At 48.0% G+C, this 17129-nt stretch overlaps 1 protein-coding gene across 3 annotated transcripts; it reads left to right on the top strand.

Annotated features, from left to right (window-relative positions):
- Positions 1-305: 305 nt before the first annotated feature.
- Positions 306-16626, top strand: VCP (valosin containing protein). 3 transcript variants are annotated; one of them, XM_032164059.3, is made up of 17 exons: positions 306-616; positions 4564-4675; positions 4863-5035; positions 6109-6251; positions 7543-7673; positions 8639-8770; positions 9807-9909; positions 10522-10655; positions 10734-10869; positions 11183-11295; positions 11693-11857; positions 11948-12070; positions 12357-12569; positions 13078-13386; positions 13660-13815; positions 15659-15813; positions 15967-16626. In XM_032164059.3, the coding sequence occupies exons 1-17, from the start codon at positions 600-602 to the stop codon at positions 16070-16072; spliced, it is 2421 nt and encodes an 806-aa protein (XP_032019950.1). In that variant the 5' UTR covers positions 306-599; the 3' UTR covers positions 16073-16626. The 3 variants fall into 3 exon arrangements, with proteins under 3 accessions (XP_032019950.1, XP_058300660.1, XP_058300659.1); XM_058444677.1 differs by lacking the exon at positions 306-616 and adding an exon at positions 672-715; XM_058444676.1 differs by lacking the exon at positions 306-616 and adding an exon at positions 1051-1195.
- Positions 16627-17129: the final 503 nt, after the last annotated feature.

Raw genomic sequence — 17129 nt, 5'->3', positions numbered from 1 at the left:
CGGAGCCAATGAACTGGAGCCAAGTGGGAGAGTCCGCCTCTAAGGGATTAAAGGGTCTCCTTTCACTAGTCGATCTCGCCCTATTCCTTTCGTCGATTGGCTGAGAATTCCAATCCGTCGAGGAAACGTAGCGTTGCGGCCAATTGACGTGGCGTTACTAGGCGTGTCGCATCACTGAGGCGGGAGCCAGGCCGCAAGCGAATTTCCTGATTGGCTGTGGTCTGCGGGTTGCTGGGGAGAGGCGCGGAGAGGCGGGCGAGAGTCCGCAGGGCAGGCGCTGATTGGCTGAGGTGGGAGCAGCTTCCCTTCCGATGATTCGGCTCTTCTCGGCTCAGTCTCAGCGAAGCGTCTGCGACCGTCGTTTGAGTCGTTGCTGCCGCTGCAGCTGCCACTGCCACCTCGCGGATCAGGAGCCAGCGTTGTTCGCCCGACGCCTCGCTGTCGGTGGGAGGAAGCGAGAGGGAAGCCGCTTGCGGGTTTGTCGCCGCTGCTCGCCCACCGCCTGGGAGAGCCGAGCCCCGGCCCAGTCGGTCGCTTGCCACCGCTCGTAGCCGTTACCCGCGGGCCGCCACAGCCGCCGGCCGGAAGAGGCGCGCGCCATGGCTTCTGGAGCCGAGTAAGTGTGCGCGCGCCGTTCGCTTGCTGCGGCGGCGCGCACCGGGACGAGCTTCGCTGGGTAGGCCCTGCGGGGCCTGGCCGTGGGCGCGTCAGAGAGGTGGAGACCAGGAAAGAGGGAAGGGGAGCTAGGGGGCGAGTGAGGGGCCGTGAACCCGGCAGGCCCGGCTGGGGCCAGCTGCGCACCCGCGCGCCCCCTAGGCGGGGCTTGCGTTGGGCCCGGGTCGGAGCCTGGGCCGGATCGTGCTGTGTCATGCAGGCCCCGGCCCGCCCGATTGGCTCCCTTGGAACGGACGTCTGGGCCTGGCCGGGTCTTCCGGCCCACACCGCCGGCGCGGAGCCCCAGGGCTTTGGGGCGCCAGTCTGCCTCCGGCCTACCACCTGCCGAAAGCCTTTGGTCCCCGGAGAGAGCAGGCCCCGCGAGCCCGAGGCCCCAGCCGGGCCCGGTGGGCGTGGACTTTGCGCCATGTGAAGGCCTCAGGAGCCCTGCCACCGAGGTGGAGGCCGGGGTCGGGGAAGGCCCGCCGAGCTCAGGGAGGCTCACAGCCGCCTTTTTGGAGCCGGGTCGGCCGGGCCGGAGGTGGGCATCCTCTGTGTGTGACCTGAGTAGTGAGGGACTGTTAGGGAGAGGGCGAGCCCTACCTTTCGCTTCTGGTCTTCTTACTTCAGGCCTGTTATTCATACTAGAAAGTTTGAGCCAGTTTTCCTTAATGTTATGACTCGTGGGTGGGGAGAAAGGAATTTTTCTTTAACATTTTAGGTTCTTGCTAAAGTTGGAATCTCAGGTCGTGTTTTGTGCGCCTTTCCAGATTTCCAGCTTTCGTGGTGTGCAGTTTAGAGTTGCACTAACTCTTCAAAAACACAAACGTGCGCGCACCCCTTTCCCTAACCAGCTATATTGCGAAATTATCCGGGCTCTGGGGCTTTCTGACCCCACCTCCATCTCTCAGGAAAGCGTTAGATAAAACTTGGCTACCTCAGCCCATTCAATTTAGAATAGAGAGCTTTTAGAGGCTGAAAAAAAAAAAAAACACACAGCCAGCCCAAGGAAACTCTATGCAAATTACCTTCCTTCCTTGAAGAGATTAGTTTTTTGAGGTGTGTTCCTTTTTCTCAAGTTTCTGAATTCGGATAAATTATTACTCAGTTGCTTATTTAAAAGAGTCACTTATTCTGAAAGTATTCTTTTGGTTTATATGCAGTCAGCCTTTTATTTTCAAAAGTAAAAATCTAAAATTCTTGGAACCTGGCATCATCAGCTGTTTCTAACCTCATGGTCACCTTGATGACTCTTAGCTGAACCCCCTCCAAGTCCCGTGGAGTCCCCTGTGCAGTTCTGGAAAGGTATTGACTTATACAGAAGACAATGGAGGATGGCCCCAAAGAGTATCCAGAACTGCTGTTGGCCCATGGTCAGGCCAAATTCACTCTTTTAGAGATTACCATCTCTGATCTCAGTAGATAGATGGGGAATTAGAGGCTTTACCTTAAGAAAAGGGCATACCACTCATCTCCAGCGCCAGAGTCCGGGATGGCAGGCAGAATGGAGGTTTTCCTAGGATGCAGCTTTGAGATTAAAATACAAGCTATTGGCTGGGCACAGTGGCTCAGGCCTGTAATCCCACCATTTTGGGAGGCCGAGGCAGGCAGATCACTTGAGGTCAGGAGTTTGAGACCAGCCCGGGCAACATGGAGAAACCCCATCTCTATTAAAATGCAAAAATTATGCAGGCATGGTGGTGGCGCACACTTGTAGTCCCAGCCACTCTGGAGGCTGAGGCAGGAGAATCACTTGAACCCAGGGAGGCAGAGATTGCAGTGAGGGAGATCGCGCCACTGCACTCCAGCCTGGGCAACAGAGGGAGACTCCGTTTCAAAAAATAAAAAACTATGATGACTAGAGGCATTTGGCATTTTATTTTTCTCCAGTCCCAGTTCTATAAGTCAAGCAAGAAGATGGGCAGCCCCTGAAAGAGTATTTTGATGGGACAGGAGTGGGAGAGCTCGTGGGTTTACATTGCTCTCAACTGTCACATTGAGCATGCTTGGCCTCCAGTGTGTTGATAAGCATTGGAAGTCTGCCTACTCAGCAGCATTGTGCCTAGAGTGGCACACTTTTGGAATGGGGGAAGCAAATTTGAGCAGAGGAAACTGTCGTTAGAAACTAGTTTAGAGGCAGTGGTTAAAAATGCACCCTATGCGTGAGGGTTAGCAGAAGGCCTACCATTTTGTTAGATGAATGGGGTTTGTTTTTCTCTCGGGTGTATCAGGACCCAAAGATGTAAGAACCCCATGGCTTCCTAGCTGAGCACAGCATTTTTCTCTGTCTCTTGGACATTGTGAGGATATTTCCAATGGGAATACTATTTTGTCTTGTTTTGTTGACTTCAGTATCCCCAGCCCTTAGAACAATGCCTGGTACATAATAGACACTCATGAATTTGTTGATTGAAGAAATTCGTTTTAAAACTTTTCTTTGCTTCCTTCATTGTCTGGCCTTCCTACTTTGGTTAATGATTATGTTTTCCTGAGCCTTACTAACACGAGGCCGCTCTTAAAAAGAGAGAGAGCACTGGGTGCCGTGGCTCACGCCTATAATCCCAGCACTTTGGGAGGCCGAGGTGGGCAGATCACCTGAGGTCAGGAGTTCGAGACCAGCCTGACCAGCATGGTGAAACCCCATCTCTAGTAAAAATGCAAAATTAGCCGGGAGTGGTGGCGCGTGCCTGTAATCCCAGCTACTGGGGAGGATGAGGCAGGAGAATCACTTGAACCTGGGAGGTGGAGGTTGCAGTTAGCTGAGATTGCGCCATTGCATTCCAGCCTGGACAACAAAAGTGAAACTCCGTCTCAAAAAAAAAAAAAGAGGGAGAGGGAGCTCGCTGAGTCTAGTAAGTGACAGCTGGAAATGGGCTAGGTAATAGTTGGTGCCACTGTCTGGTGAATGATCCTAGCTTCTAGGAAATAACAAACTGAGTGTAGACCCAGTTGACTTTGATTTGGTTGAGAGGGATTTGGATTTGCCCCATGTCTCAGCATTTCTTGGTTTTGATTTTTTGAGCCAACTATAGAATTGTGTACTTTTGCAGAAATCACTGTGAAGTTCTTTTTGACCTTGAGCCTCTTTCTGGCAGTTTCATGTCTGTTAGTGTTTTTTCCAAATATGATGGTCTTTATGCTTGGCATTCCTTTGGTACTATGGAATGCCCTGGCATCAGCAGGTTTAGCCTATAAGGAGGGTAGTGCCAATGATTCTGCTTCATTGTCCCCAGGCTTGCTTGGTAGAACTCGAGGCCTCCCTGAGCCTCAAGGGAAGTTGTCTGGCTTACTTCATTCCCTGGAAAGTTAGCTTATGCTTTACCCTATACTGTTAATCATGGTGACCATTAATACCATGCGCCAGGTATTATGTTAAGCATTTTACACTCATTATCTCCCTTAAGACAATAAGCCTGTGAGATAAGTATTATATTCCATCTTTTATAGAGGAGAACATCAAAGTTCAGAGGTTAGGTAACTTGCCCAAGATCACAATTAAGCAGTGGCAGAATTGGAATTCAGACCCAATGGGTCTGACTATAGAGTTCCTGTTCTTAACGACTCTTCTATAAGTCTAAGACTGTTTTTATTTCTCTAATAACTATTCAGCCTCCATTTCTATTATGTCTTCTTCTTAGGCCATCATTTTCTGACCCTGGGGCAGGATCACTCACTTGGGGCCTTATAGCTGGGACACTGATGCTCAGAATACCAGGAGCTGCTGGAATGGGTATTGTAATATGTATGCTAGATACTGCTCCTCGTGACCTTGGCTGCGTTTCCTTCATCTGAGCTTTCTGGTCTAGGGACAGCTTCATCTATTCACTGTTTCTTTCCTAAGTATGAGTTTTAGAGACTGGTGAGGCCTTTGGGGCAGGAGTATCTACTGACTCCGTTTCCTCCTTCTAGTTCAAAAGGTGATGACCTATCAACAGCCATTCTCAAACAGAAGAACCGTCCCAATCGGTTAATTGTTGATGAAGCCATCAATGAGGACAATAGTGTGGTGTCCTTGTCGCAGGTAAGCTGTGGCCACAGACTAGTCCTTCCTTACTGCACTTACTTGAGGGATTTTCCCAGGTTTCTTTTCTCATTTTTCTTGCAGTGACTGCAGATAGAATGGGGTTTACTGGGAATCCCAATCTCCAGGGCTGCTGCTTACTACCCTTCTGCCCAATGACCCAAAGGCCTTAACTTTCTTTCCTCAGCCCAAGATGGATGAATTGCAGTTGTTCCGAGGTGACACAGTGTTGCTGAAAGGAAAGAAGAGACGAGAAGCTGTTTGCATCGTCCTTTCTGATGATACTTGTTCTGATGAGAAGATTCGGATGAATAGAGTTGTTCGGAATAACCTTCGTGTACGGCTAGGGGATGTCATCAGGTGTGTGTGGGGTTTTTGGCTTCACAGGGATGGGAGGCCAGAGATAGCCTGCATTACAGGCAGGACCCATGTATTACAGGCAGGACCAAGTTCTTGGCACCTGTCGATGTAGGAAGCCTCCTGGTCATGGGAAGACTTATGCTTCAGGGTTGTCTTTAGGTTTTGGTTCTGCCTTCCTGGGACTTCAAAATCCATTTCTGCAGGTCCCTTGAGACAAACTGGCGTTCCTGTAACTTTCTTGATGGCTTTATTTTTTTCCTATTAGAGGTGTAATTTATCATACTTATAGCCTGGCTTAGGATACCACTCGAGGGTGTGTATGTATATGCCAAATAACCTCCTCACTACTCTCACTAGTATGTCCAGTTAATGGCTTGTGTTGGGGTTGGAATGAGGTGGGGGTATGGGCATGGAAGGTGAGCTGCTAGCAGGTCTTTTAAGCCCGTAAGTTAACCCGGGAGAGAGGAATAGTTGGAACCAGACCTAGGATAGCTCTCAATGTGAGTGATTTTGCTTGTTCTTGCATAATTTTAGGCAAGAGGTTACCCCATCTTGGAGTCATCTCTAGCCACTCCTACCCAACCAACCATCACCTGGCCGGGATCGTCTCAGGCTTTTGATTCTTTTTAATGGAGTCTAAGTTTCATGTAGCTTTCTTCTTGGGGGTGCTTAGTCACTTCCTCAAGGTGTTCTGACCACCTGGCTGAGATAATTTTGTTTTTTCACTTCTGTTTCACTGACCCTGATAATTGTTAGCTTAAGACCTTCCCTTGTAATATTGGGTCACCAATATTAGCTAGAAGGGGATCATCCTTGGATATCTCACTGAAGACCCTGCATGTCTTTGTGGGGTTTCTAAATGTGTGGCTCTTGATTTTGGCTCACTGATGAGGAGTGAGTGGGGCTGTTCCTTTGCCCTCACTTCCACCGTGTTCTCCTTCCTCTCCTCACCTAAAGCCATCCTGCCTTTTCTTTTTCACTTACCATCAGCTATCTGTGCCAGGCCCTTTTGGACACCCAGTGCTTGGGCCCGAAGTGTGGTTGGTAATATGGAGTCTGCTTGTCATCCTCAGCATCCAGCCATGCCCTGATGTGAAGTACGGCAAACGTATCCACGTGCTGCCCATTGATGACACGGTGGAAGGCATTACTGGTAATCTCTTTGAGGTATACCTTAAGCCGTACTTCCTGGAAGCTTATCGACCCATCCGGAAAGGTGAGAGCTAATTCTGAGCTTCAGGATTATTGACTGTAGGGAATAAACCTTGGAACATCTTCATCTCATTTTCTTTTTCTTTTTTTTTTTTTTTTTTTTTTATCTTTTATGCTTTTCATTTTTTAAGAGATGGGGTCAGCTGGGCACCGTGGCTCACACCTGTAATCCCAGCAATTTGGGAGGCTGAGGCGGGTGGATCACTTGAGGCCAGGAGTTCGAGACCAGCCTGGCCAACATGGCGAAACCCCATTGTGGGAACCTGTAATCCCAGCTACCTGGGAGGCTGAGGCATGAGAATTGCTTGAACCCAAGAGGTGGAGGTTGCAGTGAGCCAAGAGCGGGCCACAGTCCTCCAGCCTGGGTGACAGGGCAAGATTCTGTCTCAAAAAAAAAAAAAAAAAAAAGAGAGACGGAGTCTCACTATGATGCCCAGGCTGGTCTCAAACTTCTGGGCTCAAGTGATCCACCTGCCATGGCCTCCCAAAGTGCTGGGTTTACAGGCATGAGCCATCATGCCTAGTCTCATTTTCCTTTCTTTTTTTTGAGACGGAGTCTTGCTGTGTCCCCCAGGCTGGAGCACAATGGTGCAATCTCGGTTCACTGCAACCTCCGCCTCCCGGGTTCAAGCGATTCTCCTGCCTCAGCCTCCCGAGTAGCTGGGATTACAGGCGTCTGCCACCACGCCCGGCTAATTTTTGTGTTTTTAGTAGAGAGGGGGTTTTACCATGTTGGTCAAGCTGGTCTCGAACTCTTGACTTCAGGTGAGCCACTGTGCCCGGTTGCTAGACTCATTTTCATATATTTGTATACACACACATGCAAACCCTGCACACATATTCATATGTCTTACCCCCCTTCTTTCCTCCATGCTTCCCTTGCTCCATCTCTCCCCTTCTCTGTTCCAGGAGAGTAAGCTATCTTTATGGATCTCTGAAGGAGAAGGTGGTTCATTTTGGCTGGGTCAGGGTCCAGAGTGCACAGTTCTACCATTGGTGGTTGTAGTGAAAACTTGGGCTACTTATATGGCAGAAGTCAGAACTTGATGGGCTTCTGACATGTCAGGTTTTGTTCACTGACCTCTTGAGTGTCAGAGGGACTCTTCACAGTTTACCTTTCCCCTCTTTCCTGCTGCTTATTAAGACAGGTGGGGTGCAGTTGGGGAGAGATAGGGTAATATCTAATGAAGGGCACTATCTAATGAGCTTGGCATTTTGACCCCAGGGTCTGATGAGTTCTCACTTTGTCTTGTAGTTGACACCTCTAACTGTGCTTGTACTGTTTGCTCTCACAGGAGACATTTTTCTTGTCCGTGGTGGGATGCGTGCTGTGGAGTTCAAAGTGGTGGAAACAGATCCTAGCCCTTATTGCATTGTTGCTCCAGACACAGTAATCCACTGCGAAGGGGAGCCTATCAAACGAGAGGTGAGTTTTCTCCCTGATTCCAGTATCCAATTTCATGATTACTCAGTGTGGCATCATGTGGTAACTGTCAAGACTGGGTGCTTGGCCGGCTGCGGTGGCTGACACCTGTAATCCCAGTACTTGGGGAGACCGAGGTGGGCAGATCACTTGAGGTCAGGTGTTCAAGACCAGCCTGGGGAACATGGTGAAACCCCGTCTCTATTAAAAATGCAAACATTAGCCAGGCCTGGTGGTGCACATCTGTAATCCCAGCTACTCAGGAGGCTGAGGCAGGAGAATCGGTTGAACCCAGGAGTCGGAGGTTGCAGTGAGCTGAGATTGTGCCACTGCACTCCAGCTTGGGTGACAGCGTGAGTCTCTGTCTCAAAAAAGAAAAAGACTGGGTGTTCTTTGGAGAACTAACCATCTTTCAGGGATGAGAAACCTGCCAGCTATTCATTTCTGGGCTTGATTGTTTCTTGGATTTACCTAATGCCAGGAATTTCAAAAACCTAGACTGAACCCAAAATATATAAGTGATTGAAATCATTTTTGAAGTAAAGCTGATGGTGGCTTCAGGCCTCTGCCCATTCCCAGGGTTTCCAGCCTCAGATTTTAGAGACCCCTTCTCAGTAAGACCACGAGTAATGTGAGAGGCAAGGACTGTGCTAGAAATCTTTGCCTTGGGATTTTTGTAGTTGTTCTTTGAGGCCGGATCCCTTTAGAGGAGAATCTTTTTTAAATTTAATTTAATTTTTAATGAGATGGGGTCTTGCTGTGTTGCCCAGGAGCTCCTGGACTCAAGCAGTCCTCCCACCTCTGCCTCCCAAAGTGCTGGGATTACAGATGTGAGCCACCATGCCGGGTTGAGAGTCTTCTTATACGGTAGGTTTTTGCACACTAGGTAGTGGAATGATTTAGAGAAACTCAGCTTTTGCTAATATAATATTCTTGCCTTCTCCTTTCTTTATCTCTTCCATATTCAGGATGAGGAAGAGTCCTTGAATGAAGTAGGGTATGATGACATTGGTGGCTGCAGGAAGCAGCTAGCTCAGATAAAGGAGATGGTGGAACTGCCCCTGAGACATCCTGCCCTCTTTAAGGCAATTGGTGTGAAGGTGAGCATCCTGGGCTCTGGGATCAAGTCTAAAGTGGTGATTAATACCCAATATCTAATCCTGGGACTATTTTCATGCATGATTTTCATTACTGCCTTGGATTAGAGGGGCAATAATGTATCCTTTAGTTTACCTAAGGCTGTAAATTCATTAGAGCTGATGGTCTACAACCAGAGTAGGCTAATTAAATTGTCTGTTGTGTGCATGTGTGCACAAAACACACACACACATATATATATATGGGTTTTTCTTTACAACTCTTAGAATATAAAAGCCATTCTTGTATCAATGGACCCTGTAAAAACAAATCTCACCATAGTTTGCCAGCCTGTCTAGAGCAGTGTCACCCAGTAGAAGTAAGGAAGTTAAGGAAATTTTCAGAGTGTTAAAGGGTTCTGAGTCTAAAACATTTGACAACTATTGGTCTAGAGTGTAGCTTCCCAATCTTTTCTGTATCATGGAACACACTGAAGATGAAGTTACTTACTTTCCTAGTGGGTGTCACACAAATAATTTTCATTTTACATGCTCTGCTTGTGGATGAGGCCATAGAAAGGGTAGTGTCGAAGAAGAAAAATGATTGTAAGGAACAGCGTTCCAATGTGATAAATTCTGGAGGGCATGATTACTGGAGTGAGTGATCTTCTGGCAATGAAGAAAATAGACATTGCTCTCTTAAATGGCTTAGCTAGTCTGTGGCCCTTGGTCTGTCTAAAATTGATCCCTTAGTGTAATGGCCTCTTGCCTTTCCCCAGTCATGTATCTTCAAACGCATTTGGACTATGGTTTCTCTGCCCTTAGTCTCCTATGCAAGTTGCAATCATAAATATTGCCCACTTTCTAGCAGTATTTTCCCTGCTAGTAATAGAAATGAGTGTGGCCTAAAGTAAATCGTCTTCTTAGCATTTACTGCTGAGGGCTTATTCTTAATATCGTCAGGGTTGAAGCCTGATTCTCACCCTCTCTGGAGCCCTAGTCAAGCCATTTTAGGGTTTGGGAGAAGGTGGGAACCTAATCACACTGTATTGGTCCACAGCCTCCTAGAGGAATCCTGCTTTATGGACCTCCTGGAACAGGAAAGACCCTGATTGCTCGAGCTGTAGCAAATGAGACTGGAGCCTTCTTCTTCTTGATCAATGGTAAGATACTTGGTTCATCTTATGTCTAGCTAGACCCAATTTTGAACTGGGCTTATGAGCTGGAGCACTTACGAACACATCCTTTTTGCACCCATGCCCTCTTTCACCTTTATAGCATATTTCTTATGCTGGGGTACGTTACACACAGATGAGCAATAAAGGGAAGATATTTTACACTGGTGCTCCCTGTCCTGCCCCCTTTGAGAAAGATTGTGGACAGACTAAAGAGCAGAAGCAAGCTAGAATGAGAAATCAAAGGGTGAATGCTCAGTGATTTGAGAGGGTTTGGGGAAAATGAACTTAAATCACTGGCTCTTGGAGAATGCTATTTAGTGGTGTGCCATCTCTGCTGTGGCCAGAGGTCCTAGAGCATTTGCTGTAACCTTTACACTTCAACTGTGAGAAGAGTATACTGAGTCCCTGGGCTTCTCTCCAGCCTTGCCTGGTGGCTGTCCTGGGATAATGGCTGGTAGAGGATGTGAGAAGTAGGCAGAGGTTACCACCTTCTCACCCAGGACCTGTCTCTGGGCCAAACAAGCAAGATAACTGATTTTTGGAAGGATTTGGGAAAGACTATCATTTTGTTATTGTCTCCATTCTGTATCCTTTCAGGTCCTGAGATCATGAGCAAATTGGCTGGTGAGTCTGAGAGCAACCTTCGTAAAGCCTTTGAGGAGGCTGAGAAGAATGCTCCTGCTATCATCTTCATTGATGAGCTGGATGCCATCGCTCCCAAAAGAGAGAAAGTAGGAGCTTACCTGAGGGGATAGAGGGGGGTTGAAAGGCCCTGACTTCACTTCTGACCAGACATCCTGTTGTGGCAGACTCATGGCGAGGTGGAGCGGCGCATTGTATCACAGTTGTTGACCCTCATGGATGGCCTAAAGCAGAGAGCACATGTGATTGTCATGGCAGCAACCAACAGACCCAATAGTATTGACCCAGCTCTACGGCGATTTGGTAAGGACTCCAGATACTTTTGACCCTGTCCTTGCTTAGGTCCTACCTCTCTCCTTCATCTAAGTCACCTAATCCTCTTGAAGCCCTTAACAGTGATTGGGTCCAGGGGTCTTTTTTCTTTATCCTACATCCTGTCTAGAGTGACCAACCACCCTGGTTTTCTTGAGACTGAAAGGTTTCCCAGGGCTTGAGACTTTTTCAGTGCTGACATTAGGACAATCCTGTGCTGGCTGAGATGGTTGGTCACCCTAGGCCTGTCTCTTACCTCTGGACTAGAAATGAGCCCTGTTTATGTTTGTGCACTGTCCCACAGGTCGCTTTGACAGGGAGGTAGATATTGGAATTCCTGATGCTACAGGACGCTTAGAGATTCTTCAGATCCATACCAAGAACATGAAGCTGGCAGATGATGTGGACTTGGAACAGGTGAAGTGATAATGAGGGCTGACCAGGCATTACAATATCTCTAGGCAGTTGTTGGGAACTGGCTAGAGACATAAGGTTAAGATGTGAAGAGATGGGTTTTGACTTCTGGACAGGGGAAAGGACGTAATCTGAGATTGATTCCAGGAAATTGGAGTTGGCATTTTTCATAGTTGACGCTGCATTTAGAGTAAATCAGAATTGTTGGAACAGCTTTATTTCTAGGTCCCAAGTCCAGAATTAAGTACTTAAAACCCAGCCCATAAAGGTATTGCTAGTATATATTCAAGGAAATGAGAGGACCCAGGGATAGCAGTCAGGGGAAGGATTCTATTGTCTCTGAGCCTTCTGCAGCAGCTGGGTCTTTGAGGCAGCATAGTAAGTAGATCTTTCTCTGCAGGTAGCCAATGAGACTCACGGGCATGTGGGTGCTGACTTAGCAGCCCTGTGCTCAGAGGCTGCTCTGCAAGCCATCCGCAAGAAGATGGATCTCATTGACCTAGAGGATGAGACCATTGATGCCGAGGTCATGAACTCTCTAGCAGTTACTATGGATGACTTCCGGGTAAGGACCACACCCGTGCCTCAGGTACACACGTACGTGCTTTGACCCCTCCCCTGTGAAGTCTCATCCCCAGTTTCCTTCCTTTTCTAGTGGGCCTTGAGCCAGAGTAACCCATCAGCACTGCGGGAAACCGTGGTAGAGGTGCCACAGGTAACCTGGGAAGACATCGGGGGCCTAGAGGATGTCAAACGTGAGCTTCAGGAGCTGGTCCAGGTAGGGTAACTTGGTCCAGGGTGAGTCACTGCCTCAGTACATTGTAATTGACCTGGGTGATCTCAGGGTGTCAACACATTTGCTGCAAGAGTTGTGAGAGCACGACTTAGGAACCTACTGTTCTAAGGTTTGAGGCACTAAGGAGTCTGCTTCTAGAGAACCTGGATCTGATACCATTGGGTACACCATGAAATAATGGAGGGGATGCTTCTGTTTAGTTAGGTTTCCTTCAAAATGTGGAGGTAGCCTTGAGGTAGCCTTGAACCCTCTTTCCTTTTCCTCCTAGTATCCTGTGGAGCACCCAGACAAATTCCTGAAGTTTGGCATGACACCTTCCAAGGGAGTTCTGTTCTATGGACCTCCTGGCTGTGGGAAAACTTTGTTGGCCAAAGCCATTGCTAATGAATGCCAGGCCAACTTCATCTCCATCAAGGGTCCTGAGCTTCTCACCATGTGGTTTGGGGAGTCTGAGGCCAATGTCAGAGAAATCTTTGACAAGGTGAGCTACAGTAGGCTGAACTATGTATTGATTTGCCTGAGGGCAAGGAATAGAGGCTGTTTTTCTGTAAGAGGGTTGAAGCATTCTTATTGCTGGCTGCTTAACTGCACAGTAAGTCACTTGATTTTCTTTCTGAGGTCTGAGAGACCTAGTGTTATTTTTTTTTCTCTCTGTCTCTCGAGACAGGGTCTGGCTCTGTTGCCCAGGTTGGAGGGCAGTGGTACAGTCATAGCTCACTGTAACCTTGAAACCTGGGCTTAAGCAATTCTCCTACTTCAGCCTCCTGAGTAGCTGGGACTACAGGCGTGCGTCACCACATCTGGCTAATTTTTTATTTTTTGTAGAGATGAAGTCTCAGTATGTTGCCCATGCTGGTTTTGGATTTCTGGCCTCAAGTGATCCTCCCACCTTGGCCTCCCAAAGTGCTGGGAATACAGATGTGAGCCATCACGTTTGGCCAGAGAGATCTAGTTTTGTTAGTGCTTGAATCAATCCATTCCTCCTACAGGCCCGCCAAGCTGCCCCCTGTGTGCTATTCTTTGATGAGCTGGATTCGATTGCCAAGGCTCGTGGAGGTAACATTGGAGATGGTGGTGGGGCTGCTGACCGAGTCATCAACCAGATCCTGACAGAAATGGATGGCATGTCCACAAAAAAAAATGTGTTTATCATTGGCGCTACCAACCGGCCTGACATCATTGATCCTGCCATCCTCAGACCTGGCCGTCTTGATCAGCTCATCTACATCCCACTTCCTGATGAGAAGTCCCGCGTTGCCATCCTCAAGGCTAACCTGCGCAAGTCCCCAGTTGCCAAGGCAGGTGCAAGATCATGGGCTGTGGGAGACTTGTATGAGTCCTCAGGCTGGTACGGAGTGCTCTTTAGTTTCTGGACAAGATTCCATTGGGGTTAGGGTTGGTCTAAAGGGAAAGTAGAATTTTTGAGGATATCAAGATAATCTAGAATCAGGAATAAAATGGGGTGGCCAAAGAAGGGGCAAACTGTAGTTGGGAGTGCTTGGGTAACCCAAAGATCTGTGTATCTCGAGAGGAGAGGCTAAATGCTAAGGTACCTCTGCTGCTGCTTTTAGGATGTGGACTTGGAGTTCCTGGCTAAAATGACTAATGGCTTCTCTGGAGCTGACCTGACAGAGATTTGCCAGCGTGCTTGCAAGCTGGCCATCCGTGAATCCATCGAGAGTGAGATTAGGCGAGAACGAGAGAGGCAGACAAACCCATCAGCCATGGTGAGTCTGCATCCTTTCCCCAGATGTGCCAATCATGGGGAGCCAGGCAACAGCCACCATCATGCCCTGGAGTTGAGAGTAGAAGCTATTGGAAAGATCATCTAACTGAGAAGAATTTTAATAGGGCATCAAAGATAAAGAATGCTGAGGTGAATCCATTCAATTTGGAATAAGGCCGAGAAGAGATGGGCAGGCTCCATTCTCAGTCTGAACCAAGCTCCATGAGGGAAATCAAAGTATGAGAGTGCACCAAACAGAGCAAGATTTTTTTGTCTTTTGTTTTTTGTTTTTTTTTTTTTTTTGAGACTAAGTCTCGCTCTGTTTTCCCAGACTGGAGTGCAGTGGCACGATCTCGGCTCACTGCAACCTCCGCCTCCCAGGTTCAAGCGATTCTCCTGCCTCAGCCTCCCGAGTAGCTGGGACTACAGGCGCATGCCACCATGTCCGGCTAGTTTTTTGTATTCTTTTTAGTAGAAACAGGGTTTCACCATGTTAGCCAGGATGGTCTCGATCTCCTGACCTTGTGATCTGCCCACCTCGGCCTCCCAAAGTGCTGGGATTACCGGCGTGAGCTGCAGAGCAAGGTTTTGAACTGAGATAAGACTCATATACCTATCCCTGATGGTTGGGGAAGGGATAGGGTCCACGGACCTCCCAAAATGAAAAGGCAAATTCATTGTGTGTGTAAGCTCCATAAAGGTAGGATCTCTGTCATCTCACTTGTTTTCCACTATGTCTTGTGTTACCCTTAATTCATTAAGTTCCAAACATGGAATTTAATGAGCAAATAAATGGCTTTCTTTCCCTTTTGAAGGGTCTGTGACATCCCTTCTCTCTCCCATAAAAGCTTAAAAACTACTGATGAACTAATCCTAGGAAGCAGTCACATAAGTCACAGCAATTGGCTTCTCAATGGAAGAGATAGGTTTTGAGCTGGGCTGGGAAGAGAGTAGAATTTGAATAAAGGGAATAAGCAGCCCAAATAATGTGCTCTAGTAGTAGGATTGCAATCATTGGGAAACCCTGGGTAGATTCAAGAGTATATATGTCACTGGAAGTGAGACCGCTAGGTAGGTTGTAATCCAAATGTGGTAAGCACTGAAAGCCATTGGCATTTCCTTTTAAAGTATTAAGGTTTATTGAGGTATGATGTAAATACAATAAAATTCACTCTTTTTAGGTACCATTTCCATGCTTTTTGACAAATGTATCTATGTAAGTTCTATAACTACCACAGTTGAGACTTAAAATTTCTACTCTCGCCGGGCGCGGTGGCTCACGCCTGTAATCCCAGCACTTCGGGAGGCCGAGACGGGCGGATCACGAGGTCAGGAGATCGAGACCATCCTGGCTAACACGGTGAAACCCCGTCTCTACCAAAAATACAAAAAATTAGCCGGGCGTGGTGGCAGGCGCCTGTAGTCCCAGCTACTCGGGAGGCTGAGGCAGGAGAATGGCATGAACCCGGGAGGCAGAGCTTGCAGTGAGCTGAGGTTGCGCCACTGCACTCCAGCCTGGGCGACAGAGCAAGACTCCATCTCAAAAAAAAAAAAAAAAAAAAATTTCTACTCTCAAAGTTTTCTTAGCCTCTTCAGTCAACATCTCCCCTCCTTAAGCCCCATCACTGATGTGATTTCTGTCCCTACAGTTTTCCCTTTTCCAGAGTGCATTGACAAATTTTTAAGCAGAGCAGTGGCTCAATTTTAGGAAGCATGGCCTAGCATCTTACCTCAGGTTGGTTTGGAAGGGCAAGGAGACCAGTAAACTGCAGTAATGGGAGGCCAGGGATGAAATCCAGGCTGGGCTTTAACTAGCCCTAGTGATCTGTGTTTACCAACTATAGGAGGTAGAAGAGGATGATCCAGTGCCTGAGATCCGTCGAGATCACTTTGAAGAAGCCATGCGCTTTGCGCGCCGTTCTGTCAGTGACAATGACATTCGGAAGTATGAGATGTTCGCCCAGACCCTTCAGCAGAGTCGGGGCTTTGGCAGCTTCAGGTAAGTTGGTTGGGAGCATTAGACAGTGCTTAAGTTACTTTGGGGACCTACACCAAAAGGGATGGGAGTCCTAAGGAAGCTAGAGGGGTAGTTGTGGAAATTTTACACAGGCCCTGTCCTAACCCTGTTTTTTGGCTTTGCTCTTGTACACAGATTCCCTTCAGGGAACCAGGGTGGAGCTGGCCCCAGTCAGGGCAGTGGAGGCGGCACAGGTGGCAGTGTATACACAGAAGACAATGATGATGACCTGTATGGCTAAGTGGTGGTGGCCAGTGTGCAGTGAGCTGGCCTGCCTGGACCTTGTTCCCTGGGGGTGGGGGCGCTTGCCCAGGAGAGGGACCAGGGGTGCGCCCACAGCCTGCTCCATTCTTCAGTCTGAACAGTTCAGCTACAGTCTGACTCTGGACAGGGGGTTTCTGTTGCAAAAATATAAAACAAAAGCGATAAAATAAAAGCGATTTTCATTTGGTAGGCGGAGAGTGAATTACCAACAGGGAATTGGGCCTTGGGCCTATGCCATTTCTGTTGTAGTTTGGGGCAGTGCAGGGGACCTGTGTGGGGTGTGAACCAAGGCACTACTGCCACCCGCCACAGTAAAGCATCTGCACTTGACTCAATGCTGCCCGAGCCCTCCCTTCCCCCTATCCAACCTGGGTAGGCGGGTAGGGGCCACAGTTGCTGGATGTTTATATAGAGAGTAGGTTGATTTATTTTACATGCTTTTGAGTTAATGTTGGAAAACTAATCACAAGCAGTTTCTAAACCAAAAAATGACATGTTGTAAAAGGACAATAAACGTTGGGTCAAAATGGAGCCTGAGTCCTGGGCCCTGTGCCTGCTTCTTTTCCTGGGAAGAGCCTTGGGCTACCCACCACTCCCAAGGCATTCTTCCAAATGTGAAATCCTGGAAGTAAGATTGCACCTTCTTCCTCTCCTGTTCAACATCGGTATGATGTCTCCTGTTGCCTCACCCTATGTCTGCAGTATCACTGGATAGTACCGGTGGAAGGGGAGCAGCCTGACAGAGCTCCAAATGTGGAGAATATGGCATCCCTCCACCTATATTTGATGTGGACGGTAAGGCTAGGCCTGCAGGATCCCTTATCCTGACCAAAGACTGTGTTGGGGTGCCATTTGAAAATCGCAGGGTTGCAAAAGAATACAATCTTACTTGCAGGTGGATATTCTCTATACTCCCTTTTAATGCATCTAAAAATCCCAAACATCCCCTGGTTGGTGATCACTTACAGTTCTGTCCACCTTTATTTTATGTACTTTGTTTGATTAAAAAAAAAAAAAAGCTTTTTGTTAATACA

The sequence above is a fragment of the Hylobates moloch genome, unplaced genomic scaffold, assembly GCF_009828535.3.
Source record: "Hylobates moloch isolate HMO894 unplaced genomic scaffold, HMol_V3 SCAFFOLD_10, whole genome shotgun sequence".
Lineage (NCBI taxonomy): Eukaryota > Metazoa > Chordata > Mammalia > Primates > Hylobatidae > Hylobates > Hylobates moloch.
The sequence above is the reverse complement of the archived record's forward strand: the minus strand, read 5'-3'. Positions and strand labels throughout refer to the sequence as shown.

What these genes read in the sequence shown, in the direction of transcription:
- VCP (XM_032164059.3), top strand. An exon ending in TCGCTCCCAAAAGAGAGAAA is followed by an intron (nt 10,656 to 10,733) that starts GTAGGAGCTTAC and finishes CTGTTGTGGCAG; the next exon opens with ACTCATGGCGAGGTGGAGCG. An exon ending in CGGGGCTTTGGCAGCTTCAG is followed by an intron (nt 15,814 to 15,966) that starts GTAAGTTGGTTG and finishes TCTTGTACACAG; the next exon opens with ATTCCCTTCAGGGAACCAGG.